At 36.1% G+C, this 26200-nt stretch overlaps 1 protein-coding gene and 1 long non-coding RNA gene across 2 annotated transcripts; one reads left to right on the plus strand and one right to left on the minus strand.

Annotated features, from left to right (window-relative positions):
- Positions 1-1299: 1299 nt before the first annotated feature.
- Positions 1300-3597, minus strand: LOC126694153 (uncharacterized). The gene is made up of 2 exons (XM_050390240.1): positions 3441-3597; positions 1300-2348 (listed from the first exon to the last, which is right to left on the minus strand). The coding sequence occupies exon 2, from the start codon at positions 2322-2324 to the stop codon at positions 1650-1652; it is 675 nt and encodes a 224-aa protein (XP_050246197.1). The 5' UTR covers positions 2325-2348; positions 3441-3597; the 3' UTR covers positions 1300-1649.
- A 3635-nt stretch (positions 3598-7232) lies between these two features.
- On the plus strand, positions 7233-10869 carry LOC126694155 (uncharacterized). The gene is made up of 2 exons (XR_007645616.1): positions 7233-7432; positions 10489-10869. It is a non-coding gene; the product is annotated as an uncharacterized LOC126694155 (long non-coding RNA).
- The last annotated feature ends 15331 nt before the right edge of the window (positions 10870-26200 follow it).

The following is a 26200-nucleotide window of genomic DNA, read 5'->3' on the forward strand; positions in this document are numbered from 1 at the left end:
TTGGTCATTTTGAATTATGCATCCAGCCTTTACACTTTCTTGTTATTTCTATTCCACCCGTTGATTGAAAACTGAGCAAACACTTTCTCTGCAAACTAATCTTTACCATGTTGCAGGCATTTGTTGACAGTGGAGCCTATTCGACAATAATATGGAAAGCTGTGCTAAGCATTTTGAATTATGTTTCCTACAAAAAGTCTTTCTCCCTTTCTTTACTTAAATCTTTGCCAGACTCCTTCCACAAATAAAACCACCTTTCATTCTGTAATGCCATTGGAAAAAAAGTGTGTCCAATGGCACACTTCTTTTTTGGTTGAAGAGATTCTGAAGCTTAAGGAAGGAGTCATGAAGATATATTTCCAACAAGTACAGAAAAGAAAATTTTCAGATATCTCTGTCCTGGTCAGCATGGCTTCCAAATCTCTTATGAATTGTTTCGGTTCTCTTGGCATGTTTAGCCTTTGAGCTGTTAGTTTTGTTAGGCTGGTCTAGTATGTTCTTTATCCTTATGATGTATCAAAAAAAAAAATGTTCTTATCACTAAAGAGGACTTGTGTATATGCTCCATTAATCGCTGAACGCAACAGTTAAAAAAAGAAACTGTTTTTCTTTTTCCCTTACCGGGTCGGTAAATGTACTGGTACTATTTATCTTATTCTAATCTGACACAAGGTTATTTATACCCAAGTTCGTTTGAGTACAGCTGCTTGCATAAGTGAAGGAACATATAAGAAGCGCCTCATATCGTCATCCATCAAGCCAAAATCCTCATGCAGTTAAAATTTTTTTTACTGGCTTAACCTATTTGTATGAAGCAATGGCGTTGGTGTATGATTTCGCCTATATATGTATCACTTAACTATTATACTTGGCCTTGCCTTAACAAATGAGCAGCTATAAAGAATTAATGAAGGTGGTCTGAGTTGTTTCTGTAGCAATGAGCTTTGGCTGAAGTGGGAGAGCATGAGAGAAGCAAGAGTTTTTCGCATAATATTAAACAGGGAATGAATCCAGTTGACAAGCCCAATTGGGGACCAGGAATACCTATCATGCACTTATCAGATAGAATCCTAACTTTCCTGTTCATTTAAAGCAAACCGACCATCTAGCGTGACAAACAACCATGCCTTAAGTCCATCAGTGATCCATCAGTGTGACTCAAGCATGAAGGCTATTTCCTTAACTTCCAATTAATTAATGTTTAAATTTGGAATAACTTCAAAAAAATAAAATAAAAATAAAGATCATGACTGGAAAGAAAACTAGAAAAGTAAAAGAGAAATATAAAGGAACTCAATATTCAATGGAATTAAAACTGCTTGCATGTTTTAAGAAATTTTGAGATGCGGTTACATGGTATTATCCACCAACAAATCATGGCAAATACAAATAGTAGCAAATAGAAAAGCAAAAAAAGAAAAAAAAGAAAAAAAAAAGAAAAGAGAAAGAGACTATAACCTTAGGGAAAAAAACAAGTCTAGTAGGGAATGTAATTCTCATAATGGTAGACTACTGGAAGTTGACAAAAAGGTCAAAATTGATACCAAATTACAATCACACTCAGCATAGTTGAGCTAATAATGAACTATAAAATGTCCATGTCTCAGGAAAGACTTTCCAAGTATCACAAGCATGAGAAAACAACTCTTTCATAAACTTTCTGCCAATCTTGCAGATACTGCTCTTAGTTTTGAATATACTTTTCCAGCTGGGGACCCTAAAATAAGGTTGCAAAGAGAATCCCTTGCAACTCTGATGTTTTTATAGGAACCTAACATGTGAATCTTGGAATCAGCAATCACAATCCTTGTCTTCGTAGCGTTTTCAATTGCAAACTTCGTTTTACCACCTTTACCAGATAGTCTTCCTATGGCTCGAGACAAATGTTCTCCTCGAAGGGTTTTAACATCCTTGATCTCAAAAGATTCAACATAGAGCTCATCCAAACGCAAAAGTGCAATGGCATCAATGACATCAAAACCCAACATGAATGCATGCACAAAATCTGCACACTTCTGTAGGTTACTAATGTCCGGTGTGTCAGTTCTGGTCTTCAACTCAACTCTTCGAGCTTTGAGATTCATTCGAATGTCAATCTTCATTTGCTCATATACCGGAGTGTAGATTTCCATCCATGCTTTCTTGAGAGGTGAGAACCTGTGTGGTGGCACGTTGACCTTTCTAAACTGAACTTGACCATCAGACATCTCATGAGCACTCAAAGGCTTAAACTTTGGCTTCATTAGCAAAGACCCAAATTCAGCCTTTGGTTCAGATGGAACTGCTTCAACATCCATGAAAGTAGGGGCTTCTTTGGACTGCATTTTGTGCTTGTACTAACTTCCAACCTAATAAGTAAATTGACAAAGCTTAATTCACATCTAGAACATGAACTATATAAAAGGATTGTATTAGTTATAAGCTTATAGCTGTACAATCACAAAGTACTAAGAAATTACTAACTATGAAACATTCTTAAAACAGTTATTGGGGAACTATTTCAAGCAAACGCACATTCGCCCCTTTTCTGAATTATTAATCTATTACACCAAAGTCAAAACTAACATGCTCTGTTTGAGGGGAAAAAATCCACTAAGATATTTACTTGGATTGAAAAAAAACCATTTTTGAGGAAAAATCCTGATTCTGCAGAAATATAATTGAGGATAGGCATAATCTTTTCTTCGAGTGCCCTCGGTCTAAAAGAGAGGGTGGAAAACTATTAAGGGTTGGCGCTTCTATTAGGAATCCTAAATTCCATTGTCAAGATATCATGTTGTGGCCTGTGGGGGGTGAAAATCAGTTTGAAGGGAACGAGTTTGAGATTTATCATATACAAAACTGCCTTATGGTTTGCTTTCTATCAGCTGTGGCGGCTCAGAATCGGAGTTCTTCATCGAGGCAGGATTAATTCTGATGATATTATCATCAAAACTGTTAAATGGGAAGTTAAGGTAAGGGTTGCTATTGGGTCATCTCTAGTTCAGCTCTTGGATCCTTTGTTTGACTGTTTAGATTTTCCTATCCTTGCCTAAAGTGGGTCGTTTCTTTTGAATGAATTTGCTCATTCATCAAAAAAAAAAAAAAAAAAAAAAAAAAAAAATCATTCCTGGGTTTTAAGATTAGTATTGTCCTAAGCAAATTGGCAACAACAAAAAACGAAATTTACATATCAATAAAAACAAACCCAAAAAAAAAAAAAAAAAAAATTGAAATAATCGCAGCCTTGAGAACCCAATTGGTTCTTCTACACGAAAATCAATTCAAGTTTGAATATTTCTGGATTAGATTCAAAAAAGCATCAAACTTTACATTCAAAAAAGTAAAACCCTCGGTTAAGGAAAATTTTCAGAGAAAACAGAGGAAGAACAAAATTAAGATTATGAATTTTGGAATCATAGATAGGTCATAAAGAAAAAGTATAGAGAGAGAGAGCGTACCTGATCTTCCTCCTCTGTTGGTGTTGGTGCACTGTGAACACTGAGAAGGAGGCTCAGAAGAGGAAGAGAGAGCTAGCTAGGGTTTTGAGCGTGGATTGTCTTGCGTGTCTATATCATATACTACTACCTCACGTTTAGTAAAAAAAATACACAACTAAATAGTCACGTTTCTCAAAAAAAAAAAAAAAAAAAAATAGTGACGTTTCTAATATTTTATTCTAAAAAGAAGAGAAAAAACAAAAAAAAAAAAAACACAACTAATGAGATACCTTAATTTAATACTAATTCCATTCCAGTTTGTTCATCCTTTATTCTATTTTAGGATGTTCTAAAATATTTTATTGTTTCTAAAAATAAAAATTATTAGTTTATAAATTTTCTTATTATACCCCTACTTTATTTTCAAAAATATTTGAAAAGAAAACTAACTAATAATTAAAAAAATCAATTTAATTGGGACACATTTTTAGTTGTCTCATTAAGAATAAATTTTTTAAAAAAAGTTGATAAATTTTATTTAAGGGTAATTTTGTAAATTTATACATTCTTATAAGGCGGACAAGACAATAAATGAAGTTCCTTTAAAAAGTTTGACTTTTTAAATAGGACAAATAAATTGGGATGGAGGGAGTATAAACTTACCTTTATCTCTAAATCATAAGAAATGGTTTAAAATCTTAAATTGATAAAAATTAAAAAAAAAAAATCTAATGAAAAAAGCCACATTGTATCAAAAAAATTATCATAAGAAATGGTTTAAAATCTTAAATTGGTAAAAATTAAAAACAAAAAACCTAATGAAAAAATCCACGTTGTATCAAAAAAACTATCTACCACGTTGTATCAAAAAAACTATCTACCACGTTCCTATTTAGAAGAAGAAGAAGAAAAAAAAAAAAAAAAAACTATCCTACGTTTTATAGAAAAAAAAACTACCTCGGCCAACCCCCCCCCCCCCTTTTTTTCAAATTCAAAGTTTAAAAACCGTACAAGTTTTAGATAACTTCATGTTTAAAAACTCAAGTAAAATATGCTAAAACTTCGGATAAAACTACCGCTCTCCCATAATCACAAGTTAACAAAAAGAATTTAATTGTAGTATAGATTAAAAAAAAATTTAATTGTTCAAAATTCTTTCTTATTCCTTAACTAACCACCAATATTTCCTTCAAAAAAAAAAAGAAAAAAGAAAAAGAAAAAGAAAAAGTTAACAATTGGATAAGATAAACTATAATGAACTATCGCTTTAAAAAAAATCCGCCTACAAATTCTCACAAACACAACTTCAAATTTCCACCCATTATCATTAAACTGTTATAATGTTCTCCCTCCATCTCTATCCTCCATAGCAACAACTATTTTTGTATGTAGCCTCTGTAATGAACATTGTTTTATGTTTTTAGGATAAAAGTTTGCAATCAACGAGTAGGGGACGTGAAGTCCATGCTAAAAATGATATGCCACCATTGAAGTCCCTTCATATTGACAACCCGGTTGGTAAAGTTCATTATGGAGTCTACATTCCTAACAGAGCAACATCATCTCTAGAGGTAATTATTTCATGTTGTCTGGATCTAAATATATGTTAGAATGTATTGTGGGAGTTGGATTTGGGAAGTGCCTTCCTAATTTTAGTAAGCCCAGAGTCACATGTTTAATTTTTTTAGTGCATTCTGTGTAAGAGATCAAAAAATTATTAAAATTTACCCAAACAACGCATGCTCAGAGGTTAGTATACTATATATAATGAGAAATGCCATGTCCATAACAATTTTACAACATTTTCACAACATTGCTTACCGTCACTGCTAGAGTCTTTTGGCTAAATATTGCAAAAAACGGAGTTTATTGTTGTTATAGGCACTGTTCAAAGTTATTTAGCAAAATGAGGAAAGAGATTGAATTTTGGCAACACCGTTGTCGAAATTGTGAGAAAAAGCATGAGAGAGAAGAAAGCTGAGTGATGTGACTGGGAGGGAGAAAAAATGAATTTCGGTAATGGCATTGTCGAAATTCATTCCACTGTCCAGCCTCTGCCTGTGAAGTGCTCTAGTGGGAGTGCCTGAATGATTTACCAATTGTGGCAATCAAGTTGCCGAAATTGTAGGGAATTGAGGAGAGAGAAAATATGAATTGTGGCAACCAAGTTGCCGAAAATGGGAGGGAAAAAAAAAGTGGTTGTTGAAATCTGGGGAGGAATTAAAATAAAAAAAGTGCTACGTCCACAATATTTTTACAACATTTTCACAACAAATCACATGTGATCAGTTGTTATTAGTTCAAATTTGAATTTTACACTGAGATTACTTTTTAATCCAACAATAACAACTAGTAACAACCTGCCATTTAGGATTTGTTGTAAAAATGTTGTAAAAATGGTGCACACATATTATTTCTCAAAAAAAAAAAAAAATTGTGGAATGGATTTGTAGCAATGACATTACCGAAATAGAAGGAAAAAAAAATTGTGGGAATGAATTTGTGGCAATGGCATTGCCAAAATAGGAGGGAAAAAAAAATTGTTGCAATTGGTTTGTGGCAATGACATTGCCGAAATAGAGGGGGAAAAAAATTGTGGGAATGAATTTGTGATAATGGCATTGCCAAAATATGAGGGAAAAAAAATTGTTGCAATTGGTTTGTGGCAATGGCATTGTCGAAATAGAGGGGAAAAAAAATTTCGTGGGAATGAATTTGTGACAATGGCATTGCCGAAATAGGAGGGAATGAATTTGTGGCAATGGCAATGTCATTGCCACAAATTCATTCCCACAATTTTTTTCCCTCTCTATTTTGGCAATGCCATTGCCACAAACCAATTGCAACATTTTTTTTTCCTCCTATTTCGGCAATGACATTGTCACAAATTCATTCCCACAAAATTTTTTTTCCCCTCTATTTCGGCAATGCCATTGCCACAAACCAATTGCAACAATTTTTTTTCCCTCCTATTTTGACAATGCCATTGCCACAAATTCATTCCCACAAAATTTTCCCCTTTATTTCGGCAATGCCATTCGCCCATTGCCATAAACCAATTGCAACAATTTTTTTTCCCTCCTATTTCGGCAATGCCATTGCCACAAATTCATTCCCACAATTTTTTTTCCCTTCTATTTCGGTAATGCCATTGCCACAAATCCATTCCACAAATTTTTTTTTTTGAGAAATGATATGTGCACACCATTTTTATAATATTTTTACAACAAATCCTAAATGACAGGTTGTTACTAGTTGTTATTGTTGGATTAAAAAAGTAATCTCAGTGTTAAATTCAAATTTGAACTAATAACAACTAATCACATGTGATTTGTTGTGAAAATGTTGTAAAAATATTGTGGACGTAGCACTTTTTATTATTATTTTAATTCCTCCCCAGATTTCGGCAACCACTTTTTTCTTTCCCCTCCCATTCACAATTCATATTTTCTCTCTCCTTAATTCCCTACAATTTTGGCAACTTAATTGCCACAATTGGTAAATTATTCGGGCACTCTCACTGGGGTAGTTCATGGGCAGAGGCTGGGCAGTGGAATGAATTTCGGCAATGCCATTACCGAAATTCATTTTTTCTCCCTCCCAGCCACATCACTCAGCTTTCTTCTCTCTCATGCTTTTTCTCACACCGATGCTGAAATTCAATCTCTCTCCTCATTTTGATAAATAACTTTGAACAATGCCTATAACAACAATAAACTCCATTTTTTTACAATATTTTAGCCAAAAGACTCGTGACTGCTAAGTCACAAAACACAACTTAAATAATCTGACTAGGAAAAGAAAACAAAAAAATAAAAATAAAAAGATTAAGAAAACAAAACAAATAATCAGATGAAATTCAAAACACTAGTATATTTCGGTGAGGAGGGAAAGATGGGGTTTTGGAGAAGAATCTAGCTCTCACACACCGGGGGCAAAAAGCAGAAGGCAGAGGCACTCGACTTCTTCTCCCTGCTGTCGCCCATCGTCGCTTCTTTATCTTCCTCAAAATGGTGAGACCCACATCTCTCTACCTTTCTCCGATTTTGTTCTTATTGTAATTACTGTGTTGTGATTGTAATTTTGTTGTTTCTTGCTTTGTAACTTTTCCTTCTCATTTAAAGAAAGCTAGACTTCTTTGCATTTGACACAATTAAAAAAAAAAATTCAAATCGATGATTGAGGTGGGAGGATTGAAACTTGAGGTATAAATGATGCTCGCAAAGTGTTTGATACGATTCCTGAAAGAAATCTTCACCATACTGTTATACTTGACCATGCTTTAATAGAAATCTTAACCATGCTTTAATAGATAAGTATAATATTGTTATACTTTGTTTTGGAATATTGTGCATTATATAATTTAGATTGCAGACACATGGAATAAGAAATAAAAAGTGGTTCTAGGCTTGTAGAGTTGAATGAGCACAATAGTGATAATGAAATGGAGGATACAGTGGAATTTCAATGCACTTGGGAGGGTCTTGTGTGCTTCTCTCTTCAATCTTTTTAAAACAATAATACCGATTTATGTTTCTAATTGATGAGTTTTCTCTTTTCATTTGTGCATTGTAAAACAATATATAGTGATTATGAATCCATGAGACATTCAAATGTTTCATTAATTGTAATTAAATGATGTAAGATTTTTTTATTAGAAAGTTGTACATGCAGTTAATGGGTCCTCCACTCATCTTGTAGGAGGAAAAAGTGTAATTTGTTTTAAAGTGAATTGGTTTATCATTACCTTGATTAAGTTTTCAGACAAGAAGACATGGATGGAAAATTGACTTACAATTGGATACAAGTGGGATTGCTGGTAATGGTGAGCGAGAGAGCCTCAATGGCAACGATCATGATCTTGGTTGCACTTGATAATTACTTAGCACAAACAAACTATGAAAGCATGGTGCTAATTTACAAGTCATTGACCTGACTTGTTTGATGACCTTTGGCTCCTATCCATGTTATCTTATTCATATGACAAAACATTCATGATTTTAACTAGTTCATGGTAAAAAATAAAAAATAAAACATGAGCATAGAAGTGAATCCTTTTAGTCTTGCTTGTAGTCATAATCTTTTAGCTTATGTAGTGCTTGTGGAAGGATTAAAATTTTTAGTTTGAGTGAAGAATTTGGTTGATGAATATTATGAGAATAACAATATCAAGGAAAGTGAATTCAATGGTTAGCTAATAAACTTTCGAACTCTGATTTCCAAGAAGGAAAATGAAATAGCAAGTATCCATAAGGGGATTCATATGGTTTGCTCGTAAGACATGATCATTGAATTTTGACATGTGACCCATAACATCCTTGAAGTCATGTTTTAGGTATAACTGTTTTAATTTATCATTATTATTAATGGTAAATAGTACATGTGCCTCGCATGGGAAATTATATATGTATATGAAACAGAGGACAGAAGAGACAAAAATATTTCATGCCTCTTTCCAACAGCTTTAGAGGCCAAAATTGGGCCATTTACATGTAATTGGCCTAAATTTAGGCATGTTTAGTTAGCTAATGGAACACAACCAGGCAATCCAAGGGCCAAAGGGGCCTAAAGTTCTTTGAATTTCATGGAAATTATAGCCTTTGGAAAGAGGCTGGAGATGGTCATAGAAATGACTCTCCCCTTTTGCCCTTTATTTCAGTGTGTGTAAATGTCCACGTGAGGTACAGATACTATTTACCAACAATAGTAATGGAAAATGTCATGATTATCACTAAAGCATGATTATATGGATTTGTGTGTCAGACTTAAAAGTTCTGAGGTCTTTGTGTTTTACAGGCAAACTACAAGGGGGTTTTCTGCATTTTCCACATTATAGATTTTAAGGGCTTGTAAAGTGAACTTGTTTCTAATTGTTGATTGTATATGTATCCTAAATATGTAGTGTTTTGATAAGTTCATCCTAAATATGAAGTGTTTTGATCACAAGTTTGAAATGCTATATTTAGTCCAGGGTATATAATGTTTTCTTATTCTTTATTTTCTTTCGTCCTCAACATTTATTTGATTTTTCTCATGTTGCTTTTTGGTCCTTCACATGTTAATGATATATATTTGCAATAAATTATCTAAACTTGAGCCAAATAATATCTAGTCTTCAATATTTTGAATTAGTGGAAGCAAATGTTTTTCAGATACTATGATTTATCATATTTTAGCTTTTACTAAGCACATAAATCCAAACTGCCATCAACCATATCTTAGTGCATTCAAATATCAGTTATTCCTAGCTATATGATATTAATAATATGCGTTGCTTCTCTGTGAAGGAAACTAGCTGACAAGGTTGCAGCAGCTAGCTTCTTTGTGGTAGTTCCTGATTTTTTCCATGGTGACTTTGTCACTAATTTTAGTGACCCTAAATTTGATTATGACACCTAGATGAAAGCTCACAACATGGTTAGTTTCTTGCTTCTTAGTTGCAATCTTCAGGATGGGCATATGAAAAATTGTGCAAGAATCAAGAAAATAAGTAGGGCACACATCGAATTGTGTTAAGTCATTGAGTAGCATCACAGAAGAAAGACAAGAGAAGCCCATCTCCTTTGTAACCCTTGTCAATGTCCTAAACCATATGCTTTTTCTTCCTTCATAGAATGTATCTAAGAATACCTTCATGGAAAGAAATATAAGGTCATATGAAGATGACGCTGCTTATATATCTAATTGTTTGATAGAGATATTGGAGTGGGTAGATATTAGTGTTGCTCATCTTGCAGGTGTTATAAGTTTGACAGCTTGTCTACTGATGTGGATGACATCACTTTATTCAGTGAGAAGGAACAAGTTTGAGTTGTTCATCTAGTCATCAACTATATGTAATCTTTATTGTTTTTTTTGCTTTGCATGCTGGGCATTTCATTTTCTGTGTACTTGCTAGAGGAATATTTCCTTTCATTTTAGATCGCTTTTTGTGATTCTGCCAATCACTTGGGATCTATTTCACCTCAAAATGTTAAATTGCTTTTTTGTATATGGTACAGTTAGATATGTTGGAAACTAGGTGGAAAATTCTATTATGGTGTTGTCTAAAATGTACTTCCTTTTGTAGATCTCCTAAAGCATGGAAGCTTAAATTTTGGGTTTGGAAGGCAATGATGCTACTATTAGCACCAATTCAAGTGGGGTTTTGTTCAAGATGTACTTCCTCTAGTGGATATCATAAAGCACGGATGCTCAAGTGCTGGCTTTGGAAATTGGAATGCAATGCAGCCAAAGCTGCTATTTGCAATCATTTGATGTATTTGTTTCTTTTGGGTGTTGCTGTATATTTTGGTCACCTATTGTATTGTATACATACCGTTTCTTTGTAACAAGAGTCTATATTAGTCATAGAATTAGTCCATTAGATTTTTTTGTTAATTAGTTATTATAATATTAAGTGGATATTGTAAAATCAATTGTGGTTAATAAAGTTTTGGAAGATTGTTTTTGTTTTTGTTTTTGTTTTTTTCTTTCCTTTGTTGTGATATGACATATATCATTTCTATGATAACTAACTACCATAACTATTGTCAAAGATAGGCAATACTAGCAATGATGCTTTTGTTTGGTTTCAAAATCTACTACCTATGGTGGATCATCTTTGCACCTCAATAAAGAGATTATTTTGTAACAGACTTATTGCTTCTTAATATTAGCCAACCTATGTTAGCAAAGGAGAAAGAAATTATGTACAAACAAATGATGATGAAAAATGATTTGCATATAAAAAGAACTTTTACATTAATGTTCTAGAGTTTGAGAAGGTTCCTACCTTATTACAAAAGGTTGCCCAATGGGTTACATTATGAGACAAAAATATTAACAATCAAGTTTCCATGTTTAAACTAGTCTTATGACCCTATATATCATAAACAAACAAATTGCCCTTGTCATCTTTGTGTAATTTTGGATTTTCAACCTTTGTCACATCATTGGTACCAAACTTCCCAATAGAATTGCTTGGATGCTTATTTGACAAATCATAACATGCCTTCTGGAGTGGAGAATTATCCTAAAAAAAATAATGAAAACATTTTGTTTCACTATAGAATCCACTAGTCGCTAACCCATGCGATATATGTAATAGTTTAATAAAATTACATATATAAGAAGAAATTGAATAAAGAAAAAACAAAAATGCCTAATTTATTTAAATTCAACTGCATATTAAAAGAATATTATTTTCAGCAATACCATACTTTACAAGTCTATCAACAAAATTCACAAAATATATTATATACATTTACACAATTAAATTTATTAAATCAATGAGGCTAAGTTAAAACTTCAAATAGTCAAGATGACTGCTATAACAACATATACTATTCGGAAAGAAACTTACTTGTTCCTAATGAAAAGAGGAGGTGTGGGCCATAAGAATAAAAAGATTCAAAATAATTGGAAATAATAATTAAAAAATAAAAAATATGTTAGTTATAAACAAAATTGTAGGCTCTTTTGATTACCGTAACAAAGAAAGAAAGAAAAAAAAAGCTATACCTTCTGCCAAGAGTTTAAAGTAAAAATTGTGTGTGCTTTGTTTTAAAAACAGGTATAGGGAAACAAAACACAATTAGTGAAAACAGAAAATGCTCTAAACCACAAACTATTTATTTGAAACCGGTTTGAATTTCAAATGAGTAATTATAGAAGCATCACTATGTAGATTTTCAATTTTCTTTAGTTTCTATATGTCTTTAGTACTAACCTGCATCAGTATGTAGCTTTTCAATATTCCTTTGTTTCAATATGTCTTTAGTACCCACCTTCATGACTCTTTTACAATTTTTTTTGGATTATGTTTTTCAATTCCTCTTGATTTTAAACACACAACTATTGGGTCTTAACAATATACCAATGCAATTATTAATTACTTAAAATCCAAAAAAAAAAATTATTTAAACATGATAAGTTACAATTCAAATTGAGTCTCATGAGTTCTTTAAATATAAAGACAACACTACAATATTTAGAAATTAGGTGTAGATAGATAAACAGTTAACCTATACTAAAAAAAAAAAAAAAATCAGAAACACATAAGAATAGCAAAGTAAATAAGTACATGCCTGAGATGTGTTTTCATGGTAACTAAATGGTTGCATTCCAACCACTTGTCTAATCATACTTGACTGAAATGGCGAGTTTCCTCCTTGTAGCATATTTGGCAGCCCATAATATGGACTCATCCCAATGATATTAGGAGGGAAATTAATATATGGGCACATGAGGGATTCTTCATCACTCTCTTTAACAATTTGTTGTGACTGTTGTAGTTCTGACTCCTACATTATGTACAATATAAAATTCAATATACTTAAACAATTAAACCAAATCCTAATTTCTTTGTGATACAAATAAAGATTCCTACATTTAAGTTAAAACTCTTTTGTACTCCAAGCACACTAGTCGCGAATATGTGAGGGCCACCATAAACTTCATTCTTTATTGATTTTTTTTTTTGTTTGGGTACATGTATTTTTAATGGGCTGGGCCATGTTTTACCAAACTTTTCCATTATAGATGTGAACTTGGGTTGTTCAACGGGTTCTCAACAAAAATAAACCAAAAAAAAAAAAAAAGAATTTAAACATGAAATAATCACAGCCTTGAGAACCCATTTGGTTCTTCTACACAAAAATCAATTCAAGTTTGAATATTTTTGGATTATATTCAATAAAGCATCAAACTTTACACTCAAAATTAAAACTCAGTTCAAGAAAATTTTCAAAGAAAATAGAGGAAGAACAAAATTAAGGTTATGAATTTTGGAATCATAGATAAATCATAAAGAAAAAGTATAGAGAGAGAGAGAGAGTGTACCTGATCTTCTATGGCCTCCTTTGTTGGTGTTGGTGCACTGTGAAAATAGAGAGGGAGGCTCAAAAGAGGAAGAGAGAAAGAGAGAGAGCTAGGATTTTGGGTTTGGTTTTGTTATAGTCCTGTTGAAAGGGATTGTCTTGCGTGTGAGTACTAACAGCTCATACACTATGAGCAATACACATAGCGAATATGTGGAGGCCACCATAAACTTCATTCTTTATTGATTTTTTTTGTTTGGGTACATGTATTTTTAATGGGCTGGGCCATGTTTTACCAAACTTTTTCATTACAGATGCGAACTTGGGCTGTTCAACGAGTTCTCATTGGTGGGCCTTTGATGGGCCCTACTTGATAATGGACTAGATGGGATTATAAGTTTTGAAAGTTGGACATAGCTTGGTCCATTGCCCTAGTGCATTAATAGATCTACAAGGATGAAGACACGTATTGCATGAGATTAGAATATTGGACCCAAGTTAAGTCTTTCAGTTTAGGGATGCAAAGTACAAAAGATCCCATAGTTTAGGAGAAAATATACCCTGTTACATGAGTCATCTTTCTCACAGTTGGTGGGTCCCACTAAGTTTTGAGAAAGAGGACTCATATATCCATAACAGTGTATACCTCTTTAGAGTTTAGAGTGATTTTATATAATTGTGGTGGTCTTTTCCCATGAACTTGGGCCTTTCGGCCTAGACCCCAAATTTACTTGTACTATGGGTTGGGGCTTATCCCATAAGTGGAAGGTCTTGCGTGTTATAGTCCTATTGAAAGGAATTGTCTTGCGTGTGAGTAATAAGAGCTCATAACCTACGAGCAGTACACACAACAAATGTGTGGGAGCCAACATAAACTTCATTCTTTATTGATTTTTTGTTTTTGTTTGGGTACATGTATTTTTAATGGGTCGGGACATGTTTTACCAAACTTTTTCATTATAGATGTGAACTTGGGCTGACCAACGGGTTCTCCTTAGTGGGCCTTTGATGGGCCCTACTTGATAATGGACCAGATGAGATTGCAAGTTTTGAAAGTCGGACATAGCTTAGTCCATTGCCTAATGCATTAATAGATTTGTAAGGATGAAGACACGTATTGCATTAGATTAAAATATTTGACCCAAGGTAAGTCTTTCAAAGTTTTGGGATGCAAAGTACAAAAGATCCCACAGTTTATGATAAAATATACCCTGTTACATGAGTCCTTTTTCTCACAATTGGTGGGTCCCACTAAGTTATGAGAGAGAGGACTCATATATCCATAACAATGTATACTTGTTTATGGTTTAGAGTGATTTTATATAATTGTGGTGGTCTTTTCCCATGAACTTAGGCTTTTGGGCCTAGACCCTCAATTTACTTGTACTTTGGGTTGGGGCTTATCACACAAATGGAAGGTCTTGCGTGTTATTGTCCTATTCAAAAGGGATTGTCTTGCATGTGAGTACTAATAACTCATACCTTACGAGCAATGCACATAACAGAAATGTGGGGGCCGTTATAAATTTCACTCTTTATTGGTTTTTTTTTGTTTGGGTACATGTATTTTTAGTGGGTTGGGCCATGTTTTACCAAACTTTTCCATTATAGATGTGAACTTGGGCTGTTCAATGGGTTCTCAACAAAAGTAAACCAAAATAAGAAAAAAGAAAAAAGAATTTATACGTGAAATAATTGCAGCCTTGAGAACCCATTTGGTTCTTCTACAAGAAAATCAATTCAAGTTTGAATATTTCTAGATTAGATTCAATAAAGCATCAAACCTTACACTCAAAAAATTAAAACTCGGTTTAGGAAAATTTTCAGGGAAAACAGAGGAAGAACAAAATTAATGTTATGAATTTTGAAATCATAGATAAATCATAAAGAAAAAGGAGAGAGAGAGAGAGAGAGAGAGAGAGAGAGAGAGAGAGAGAGAGAGAGAGAGAGAGAGAGTGCTTGATCTTCTATGGCCTCCTTTGTTGCTGTTGGTGCACCGTGAAAACAGAGCGGGAGGCTTAGAGGAGGAAGAGAGAGAGGGAGCTACATTTTTGGGTTTGGTTTTGTTATAGTCCAATTGAAAGGGATTGTTTTGCATGTGAGTACTAATAGCTCATACCTTATGAGCTGTTAGGACATATGTGATTTGATGTTAGGAATTATGTCAATTTAGAATTGACTAATCCTTTAACAAAACACACTTTACTTGTAATTGGGTAGATCTAGGATGTGTTTAATGCTTTAAGGAACAAGGTTTCAAGTTTAAGTGTTAAAGTCATGCAAGTCTGTCCAAGAAATAAGTGAAGAAGTGCTGAATTTTAAAGCTCGATAGCTAGCATCTATCGAGGTTTAAAAAACTGTTGAAGTCCAAAGCTCGACAGCTAGCTCGATAGATACCCTATCTGTCGAGGTTTATGAAAAATAGATTTTCAGGTCTGTTTTGCATCCAATCGGTGGGTATATGTTTGAGTTTTCTTTTCTCGCAACCCTAAACATATATAAGGATTATTTTAAGGGCTGTAAAAGGTTGCGCAAGTGTGAAGAAAAGTTGTGTTCATGCAAATTGTGACCGGAGACAGAATTTGCCCTAGTTCGTCTTTCCCTTGAAGAAGCTACTGTGTTTGTAAACATTAGGGTTTTGTGGCCAAATAGTTTCGTGATCTTCATCGTGTGATGAATTGAAGAACTTTGTAGCCAACATCTTTCTCAAGTTGGTGATCAAGTCGCATACTGGGATCCGTGCATTTATTGGTTAGTCACGTACTAGGAGCCATGCATTGAAAAGGAGAGATTGTTACTACAGAACAAGTCCAATTAGGTATTGGGGTAAGGGTTCAATTGTAAGTTGGTATAAGGTACTGGGATTCCTTTACTTGTAATCGCTTATTTTGATAATAGTAGATTTTCGGGAGTGGTGACTTTAAAATCACCCGATGAGGTTTTTTCTATGTAGGTTTTCCCCATTCGTAAATAAATTACCGTGTCAATTTAATTTCTGCTACATTTAGTTAATTGGTGATTTTTTTGTGCTATCATGCGTTTTATATGTTAATTGAATTAATTAATTAACTTGGCTAAATCAATTGGTTAATTTATCACAAGGGGTCAATACATTCTTGGCCTATTAAGTGGTATCAAAGCAAGCAAACTCTGATTAGGTTTTAATCTTTGTCGTGTGATCTATTGACCCTTGTTGTCATGGCTGCAATTGGCTTGAAGAGATCTTTGTTTTCAAATACATCTTGTTTTTCTAATCTCTACTTGTTTGAGTGTATCAGAAAATGCAAGTCTAAAAGTTATTTGAATTCTATTATGATGACTATTGAAAAGGATCTTAGCTTGACAAAGAAGAAACTAGACTGTCTCAAAATGAAAATGTGCAAAGGAGTTCGTCTGAGAAGAGTGAAAGTTAAAGGTTTAGTTCGTAAAAGGAAGATGAGAGAAAACACCATTCCCACTGATTTGTCATCTAAGCACGAAGTGTGCTTCATGATGAAGTCTGCATTTAAGGTTATGGACTTGTGTTTGTGGTACCTTGATAGCAGTTGCTCAAGACACATGACTGGGGACCGATCTCTCTTCAAGATTTTCGAGTCTAAAAAAGGTGGTAATGTCACTTTTGGTGATGGGAGAAAATCACAGATTAAAGGAAAGGGGATCATCTCTCTACCTAGACTGCCAGACATTGTAAATGTTCTGTATGTAGAAGGTCTGAGAGTGAACCTGTTGAGCATAAGTCAGATATGTGATCAAGACTTCATGGTACTATTCTCAAAGGAAAAATGCCTTGTCATGGATGAGTTTGGAAAGAAACTCATAAGTGGTGTTCACACTCTAGATAATTGTTATGACTTGGTTCCTGATGTTGATATTGTGTGCAATAGCATTCGTTTACCAAATGAAGATTTATGGCACCAAAGGATGGGACATGCTAGTTACAAACATCTTTCAATTGTATCTAAGCATGAGTCAGTTTTGGGGATACTAAAGCTTAGCAGAGTGAGTAATGTGGTGTGTGGACCATGTCAGCATGGGAAACAGACGAAAGCTAAACATCCAAGCACTCAGACATCTGCTATATCCAGACCATTGGAGCTACTACATCTGGATCTTATGGGTCCAACTAGAACCGAGTCTCTTGGTGGAAAGAGATATATCATGGTGGTGGTAGATGACTTCATTAGGTACATTTGGGTCATCCTCCTACAATTCAAGTTTGATGCTCCTGAGCATATTGAAGCCTTGTGCACAAGATTGCAGAATGAAAAGCCTGAAAATTGATTGAATTTGAAGTGATCATGGTAAGGAATTCGTGAACTCATATATGGAGTCCTTTTGCATGAGATCAGGTGAAAGTTCAAAAACGTGTACAAAAACACTTTTGAACGTTTAGACCCCCAAAAACCAATTTAATCAACACACGCAATATGTTAAACAATAGTGTGCGGAAACTTAACATATGCTATAACATGGTATTGATTAAACAACTATCTAAGCCACAACAAAATAAACCACAGCAGATAATGTAAAGGCAGAGATAGAGAGGAAGGAAGATGCAAACACAGCGATAACACCAGATATGTTATCGAAGAGGAAACCGAAGACCTCGGCGAAAAACCTCTCCGCCGCCCTCCAAGCGGTAATCAATCCACTAGAAAATACAGTTGGGATACAAGGACAGCAATAGACCCTCCAAGCCTAATCTACCCAATGCACCTAAGCCCTCCAAGCTTCTTGCTCCAACGAGGTTGCGCCGAACCTTTTTCTTTTCTAGCTTTCCGGATTCCGCTACTTCACCGTAGCATCAACCAATGAATATTGGCTCCTTCCTAACTGCTTCCCAGAACTCCAAACGTCTGTCTCACAGAGATGATAATGGTGAGAACCAGGTTTGGTATAAAGGCCTCTCAAGGATTTGACAATGGAGAGGAAGAGAGTGAGGGATTTTGATGAGACTCTAAGGTAGAGATTGTGGGTAAAACAATCTGGTTTTTCTTTAGGGTTTCTCTCTCAAAATTCTCTCTGGAAGCTCTCTTTCAATCGTGGGTTAAAAGGGTATTTATACTGAAGAGGAGTGGAATGCGAAACGTCAGGTTTTTCCAAAACAGGGGTGGCTCGCGGCTTGACCTCGCGGCTTGACTAAGTCGCGAGTTCCAGTCGCGAGTTAACCGTATGGCCAGTTGTCCTGTTTTGTCCTGTAGTGCTCCAGCTAGCATGACTGTTCATCTTCCAGCATGCTTGGCACGTGTGCAGATTCTGGCGGGTTGAAGCCGCGAGTCCAGTCGCGAGTCCCAGCCGCGACTCTCTGTTTTCTTGCACACTCTTGAGCAATCTTCACACTATCTCACTCACTACCCTTACAACAATCCCACCTAAATACAGGGTTACTAAATGCTGAATTACAAGCAAATTTGGCACGGAATAAAGCCAATTAGATGGTTGAATAAATTCAACCTTACAATCTCCCCCTTTGGCTATTCCGTGACAAAACCCTAAAACAGACTCTAGACTTAACATGTGAGTTGGGAACAGTTGATCAAAACTCACTCACACCTAACTCTAGAAGCTGTGAAGCACTTGAATCATATGAACATAAACTCCTGAAACACAACAATACACCATGATCATTGTAAGCAGAAAATTATTAATGCATATGAAACAGGCAAAAAGAGATCAAGCATAAGATGGAGTTAATGAACAAACCATGGCTTGATCAACCAAGTGAACACCACAAAGTAGTGATCACAGTGTTCATTCACACTTGGAATGAACACAAAGACATACAAGTTAACAAGCACAAGGCAAGACACTTGTATGCTCAACACTCAACCAATGCATAGCTCACATGGCATATGCATCTAGGAACAATCCTACAAGGGCACAAGAGTGACAGTACATAAACCACAATGCAGAACATTTAGATTTAAAATACTGATTTCACATAGCATAAAGGCTGCACTTAAGCATGGTACATACCACAAGGCCTACAAACTATGCATAAACCATAAACCCTCAAAGCTTACAAAAGCATATGGGTACAAACTAACAAATACCTGAATAACATCATCAAACATATATAAAAGTTTTATCCAAGAATATATGAAAAGAGTTAGAAACAGTTTATACACCAAAACCCAGTGTATTAAAAACATAAAAACACTAATTACTCCCCCTCAACAATTTACTCCCCCTCAAGAGCTGCTTTTCTGCTTCAATTATCAATGAACTTTCTCCCCCTTTTTGACATGGAATGGCCAAAGGGTCACTGGTCATGCTGAGTTGTGAAGCTGTCAAGTGTAGCAGCCAAGACATCAATCTGGTCTTGCATGGCTCTCATTCTGTCAGAATGCTCAGTCTGGACTGCCCTGATCCCATCAAGCCTTTCCAGAATGATCTGGAAAGCATCTGGAGGTGCATCTGCAGAAGTTGAAGCTCTGGACCTCTTGCCACTCCTCCTTGGTGTTGAGGTGGATGCATGCCCTGCTGCCTCTGCATCAGTCTCCATTGGGACTTCCTCTCCTTCATCACCTTCATCTTCTTCTCCTGGAAGCCTAACACTGATCCTTTTGTAGGTAAGTTTGTTGATTGCAGAGGGTGTAGACATGTGACTGATGTCTTGAGGAATTTGAACACCCTTCCTTCGAAAAATCCTCATTAGGAGACTAGGAAAGATCAGTTTTGGTCTAGATGTTGTTCTTGTCTCATCCACAATGATGTCAAAGATGTGGGAACTTATATCTATGAAGTTCTTCTCTTTGAGATCCATCAGAAAAATTGCTCTAGCACAATTGATTGTGGTCAACTTCTTAATAGGATAAAGGTTAAACATCATGATTATGGTGAGAACCCTCATGTCCACTGGAAAGGCAGTGGTATTCAAACACTTCCCTTCTCTCTGCCCACCTATCCTCTGTTGAACTGTTTCAATAGAGACACTCCTATCCTTGAAATTTATAAACTCCTCATCATCCAAACCCTCAAGTCCTAGTACATCATCTATGACATGTGCATCCAAGATGAATTCTTTCCCTCTAACCCAGCAATTTAACTCATTCTCCTTTATCACAGCATTTGAATAAAATTCTCTAATCAGAGGTTCACACACCAAAGGGAAATCACTCAAAAGTTTGTCCCATCCTCTTCCTTCAAAACAACTGGGAATAAAAGTTTGCCTTAGATCGTCCAAATCCACAAATCTCTCTTGAATGATTCCTGCATTCAAGAAGTTATCCTTGTATCTCTCAAAATGATGAACTGACCTAAACAATCTAGGATCCATCTTAAGTCTTTTGTCAGCCCTTTTAGCAGTAGATTTCTTCTTCTGGGGTGAAGGGGCCATCTGTGAACAATCAGAAAAGGCCACAACAACATATAACAATATATGTGCACAACCAGTCAGTACCATGTATTTAACAGAGAGAGATATCAATCAAACAAGTGAACTTCAAACACTTAACCAGCAAGCAATTTAGTTCAACCATATAGATAAACTAATCCTAGGATAGGAAACACATGAACAACATGGTGAAGCTATCCTGAAGGCAAATAAATGACATTGAGGCAGATTATGGAAAATGATATGACATACACACAAAATATTGAGCCTAACAGAATCTTCCCACAGATTAACACACATGCACATCTTGCAAAGGAAAACACACAATTTCAACAGAACCAAAAGTAACATCTCAACAGCTCATAGTTCAGAATGAAATGAAAGGAATACTTAGCTAAGCACAAGAGCAATAGGACAAAGACTATCATTAACACAACCTATAACAACAGAATCCACAAGCTAAGCAAGAACAAAAAGCAGAGACCGAACCACAAACCCATTTCAAAGACACAATCAAATGCGAAAAATCGAGGGTAAAAGCACAAAATCAAGTAGAAAAGAGTGAAAATCAGAAAACCCATACCTGGAACTCGACGATTTTGGGCTGTAAGGATGCAACACAAGAGATTGGAAAAGGGAGCACGGAGTGTTTGGGAGGGAGAGTGTTTAGAGAGAAGATGAACAGTCACAAAAATTCGAGGGAAAAACTGAAAAAGTTTAAAAAAAAAAAAAAACTGCTCCTGTTTCTGCAAAACACGCGATTTTCGCGACTGGTTCAAGTCGCCACACAGTCGCCAGCTCAAGCCGCCAAAGCACTCAAGAGGAAAATTTTGAAAAAATTTTTCTAAGTGTTTTTTGCGACTGGAAGGTCTACCCGCGAGTGAGTCGCGAGCTGAGCCGCGAAAATCTCTGAGTGAATCTCGCGACTGGACCTTCCACTCGCGAACAAGTCGCCAAAACTGACCAGCGAAGATGCGACTGATACTCGCGACTTGACACACCCGCGACTGAGCCGCCAAAACAGGACAAAACTGTATTTTTGAAATTTTCAGATTTTTCAGCAAAACACTTTCCAAAAACACCTAAAACACTCAAAAATCTTTTTGTGCTTGAATTAACAAAGATTGAGTATGTGAAAACACATTTTATCAAGTACAATCACACAAATGAATATGGCATTTATCAAACATAAACTTGTGTGTTGTGTGTGGATATCAACAATGAAATAGTCCTTTGTCTAATGTGAAGCTTCAATGATCAATTCAACCAAGGCATACACAATTAGCACTAGATCATGTGACCAATCTCAATTATAGAAATATGAATATATGACTTCCCACACAACTTGATAACATAACTTGGAGCCTTTCATTTGACTCCACTTTCAGCCATAACATTTGATCTTTTGAGGCAATCATCTCTCATTGTGAGAGGGATATATAACATTTTTCTTTGAAGAATAGGCCTTTGGCCTTTTTGAAAGAAATTTCACTTTTAATATAAAGTCGCTTACCCTTTTTCCTAGTCAAATACTAGAATGTGCGACAGGCTTTTGCAGCTCAATATCTCTTTTCATTTGGAGATTTACATTTAGTGAGCTCTTTTTAGCAAAAAGAATAAAAAGTGGGAAGAGATATAGACACAAGTCTATGCAAGTTTCAAGATCAACATAACCATTCACTAATCATTCATGACAAGTTTGAAGATCTATTTACAACAATCACATAGATTTCAAGATTTTTCCCAAAGTGATATGAGTGCATGAAAACAAGTAATGTTCGAAAATGCATAAAGCCATTAGCACAAAGGTACACGGCAAAACGAGTTTTAAGACAAAAACTCAACAAAGTCAATCAAGCCCTTTTGATTTTCAAATGTTTATGTAATTTTTGGATTTTTGACTTAAGAAACAAAAAGATTGATAAAACACATTTAACACAATTAAGAGATATTCACAAGAAGACAGACAACCAAAATCAAAAACAACAAGCATACCAAACAAACATAGTCACAAAGCATAGGAAGTATTAATGCATGGACATGTTGTAATGCTTATGCATGAGTACCCCTTTTCACCCACACGACACTTGCGTTTGGGGTGATTTCCTTAGAGGATTGGGTACGGGAGTTAGGGCTTTCAAACCTTCGTGAGAAGCTTTCCAAGCAGTTGGTGAATGCACCAATCATCTTCATCACGTTCATCATTCCGGGATCTCCGTTTTGCTCTCTAGGTTGATCCCCTGCCCACGTTCTCCTATCAACTCTTGGTCCTCCTGACCTTTGAGGAGTAGCACTGTTCTTTGCTCTCAGCTTTTGGCAATTTGGTCGAGTGTGCCCTTGAAGTCCACAGTAATGGCACACATACATTCCTCTAGGACCTCTTTGTGGTCGAGGACGTGACTTGGCACGAGACTCAGACCTGCCCACATACTGATTATGATGATTCAGCATCCGTTGGTCCACCACATTCTTCTTCTCCTCCACCTCGAGGTTCACACTAGTAGAGTCAGCTACAACTGGATCTTTGGACTTCATAAACTTCACTTCTTTAGTGACATTTCCAGTTGAGCTACTTCCTCCGGTATATCCCAGTCCGGATTTGTCTGAGAAGCTCTTTTGAGATGATATAACATCATCAAGCTTCTTGGTGGTGACCCTCTCTATTTTTGCATTTGCTTGAACAACCTCATTCTCAAGGAATCTCACTTTAGTGTAGGCTTCGGACAGCTCACCATTAAGGGTTTCAATCTCGCATTTGGCCTCCCTATACCGGATTAGGAGACTTTTGTAGTCCTCCTCAGCCTTCATCATCTTTCTCACAGCAGCCTTGGCTACCCTTGTGTATTCACCAGATTTCTCCAAAAGTGAGTTGTAATTCTCTTGAAGAGTAGCTGTGCTTTCTTCTTCTTCAGCTTCAGATTCTTCAACAATTCCTAGTGATTCAACATCACTATGTTCTCCAAGGTCTTGAACAAGCAAACTCAATTCATCCGACGACTCAACATGAGCAATAGTCATGAAAGCTGAATAGTTCCCCTCTCCATCACAGCTTTCTTCAGATTCTGAGTCAGATGAGTCTGAATCACTCAAGGTCGTGGCATACACCTTGCCTTTTGATTTCAAATAGTTAGGACATTCCCTCTTGAAGTGTCCATGCCCGTTGCATTCAAAACAAGTAACACCTTGTGTGGATTGGGATTCATTTCCATCTTTCCTTTGGAAATCCCTCTTCTCCCTTCCAGAATTTTGGAATTTTCTCTTATCATCAAATTTTCCATTGTTTTTGAATTTCAAAAACTTCTTGAAATTTTTAACAAGATAGGCTACATCCTTGTCCACCATATCTTCTCCCGAAGAGCCTTGATCTTCCACCTTCTCATTAACAGTCTTTAGAGCAATGGATTTACCCTTCCGTTGATTTGGCAGCGACATTTCATAGGTTTGTAGAGAACCAACCAGCTCCTGAACCTTGATGTCGTCAAGATCCTTGCTCTCTTCAATGGCTGTTACTTTGGCACGGAAGCTTTCCGGCAATGATCGAAGGATCTTCCTTACAATCTTAGAATCCTCCATCTTCTCCCCCAAGTTAAACTTGCTGACAACTACTTCATTTAACTTCCCATAGAACGAGTCGAAAGACTCATCCTCACTCATCTTGAGCTCCTCAAACCGAGTGGTCAGCATTTGTAACTTGGTATCTTTCACCTTCTTCGTGCCTTCATAAGTTGTTTCCAGAATCTCCCATGCATCTTTGGCAATAATAATGTGAGAAATCCTGTGAAATTCATCTGGAGACACACCACAGAAAATAGCATTTAGTGCTTTACTGTTAGCATTAGATGCAGTAAGTGCTGCCTTATCCCATGTGGATTTGGCTGCTTCAGGTTTGGTCCAACCCATCTCAACAGCATCCCACACGGATTCATCAATAGAGCATAAAAAGGCTCTCATACGAACCTTCCAAAATGCATAATTACTTCCATCAAAATATGGAGGTGCATTAAGGGATTGAGACCTATCCATCTCAAAAAGAAAGGGGGTCAAGGATCACACAATGGTAATGAAACCAAACAGATGTGTACCCGCTCTGATACCAATTGAAAGTTCAAAAACGTGTACAAAAACACTTTTGAACGTTTAGACCCCCAAAAACCAATTTAATCAACACACGCAATATGTTAAACAATAGTGTGCGGAAACTTAACATATGCTATAACATGGTATTGATTAAACAACTATCTAAGCCACAACAAAATAAACCACAGCAGATAATGTAAAGGCAGAGATAGAGAGGAAGGAAGATGCAAACACAGCGATAACACCAGATATGTTATCGAAGAGGAAACCGAAGACCTCGGCGAAAAACCTCTCCGCCGCCCTCCAAGCGGTAATCAATCCACTAGAAAATACAGTTGGGATACAAGGACAGTAATAGACCCTCCAAGCCTAATCTACCCAATGCACCTAAGCCCTCCAAGCTTCTTGCTCCAACGAGGTTGCGCCGAACCTTTTTCTTTTCTAGCTTTCCGGATTCCGCTACTTCACCGTAGCATCAACCAATGAATATTGGCTCCTTCCTCACTGCTTCCCAGAACTCCAAACGTCTGTCTCACAGAGATGATAATGGTGAGAACCAGGTTTGGTATAAAGGCCTCTCAAGGATTTGACAATGGAGAGGAAGAGAGTGAGGGATTTTGATGAGACTCTAAGGTAGAGATTGTGGGTAAAACAATCTGGTTTTTCTTTAGGGTTTCTCTCTCAAAATTCTCTCTGGAAGCTCTCTTTCAATCGTGGGTTAAAAGGGTATTTATACTGAAGAGGAGTGGAATGCGAAACGTCAGGTTTTTCCAAAACAGGGGTGGCTCGCGGCTTGACCTCGCGGCTTGACTAAGTCGCGAGTTCCAGTCGCGAGTTAACCGTATGGCCAGTTGTCCTGTTTTGTCCTGTAGTGCTCCAGTTAGCATGACTGTTCATCTTCCAGCATGCTTGGCACGTGTGCAGATTCTGGCGGGTTGAAGCCGCGAGTCCAGTCGCGAGTCCCAGCCGCGACTCTCTGTTTTCTTGCACACTCTTGAGCAATCTTCACACTATCTCACTCACTACCCTTACAACAATCCCACCTAAATACAGGGTTACTAAATGCTGAATTACAAGCAAATTTGGCACGGAATAAAGCCAATTAGATGGTTGAATAAATTCAACCTTACATCAGGTATATCTCAAGAATTCTCTGCTCCTATTACTCCTCAACAGAATGGTGTAGTAGAAAGGAAGAACATAGTTATTCAAGAGATGGCTAGAGCCATGTTGCACAACAAGGATGTAGCTAGAAACTTGTGGGGAGAAGTTGTTAACACTGCATGTCATACAGTAAATAGGGTGTACTTTAGACCCGGCACCAAGAAGACTCCATATGAGTTATGGAAAGGAAGAAAGCCAAATGTGAAATATTTCAGAATTTTTGGAAGTACTTGTTTCATTCTCAAGGATAGAGAGAATGTGGGGAAATTTGACTCCCGAAGCGATGAAAGAATATTTCTGGGATACTCTTTTACAAGCAAGGCTTATCGGGTATACAACAAAAGAACCATGAAGGTAATGGAAACAGTAAATGTTGTTATTAATGAATCTTCAGATTCTGGTTC

This window comes from Quercus robur, chromosome 8 (genome assembly GCF_932294415.1).
Source record: "Quercus robur chromosome 8, dhQueRobu3.1, whole genome shotgun sequence".
Lineage (NCBI taxonomy): Eukaryota > Viridiplantae > Streptophyta > Magnoliopsida > Fagales > Fagaceae > Quercus > Quercus robur.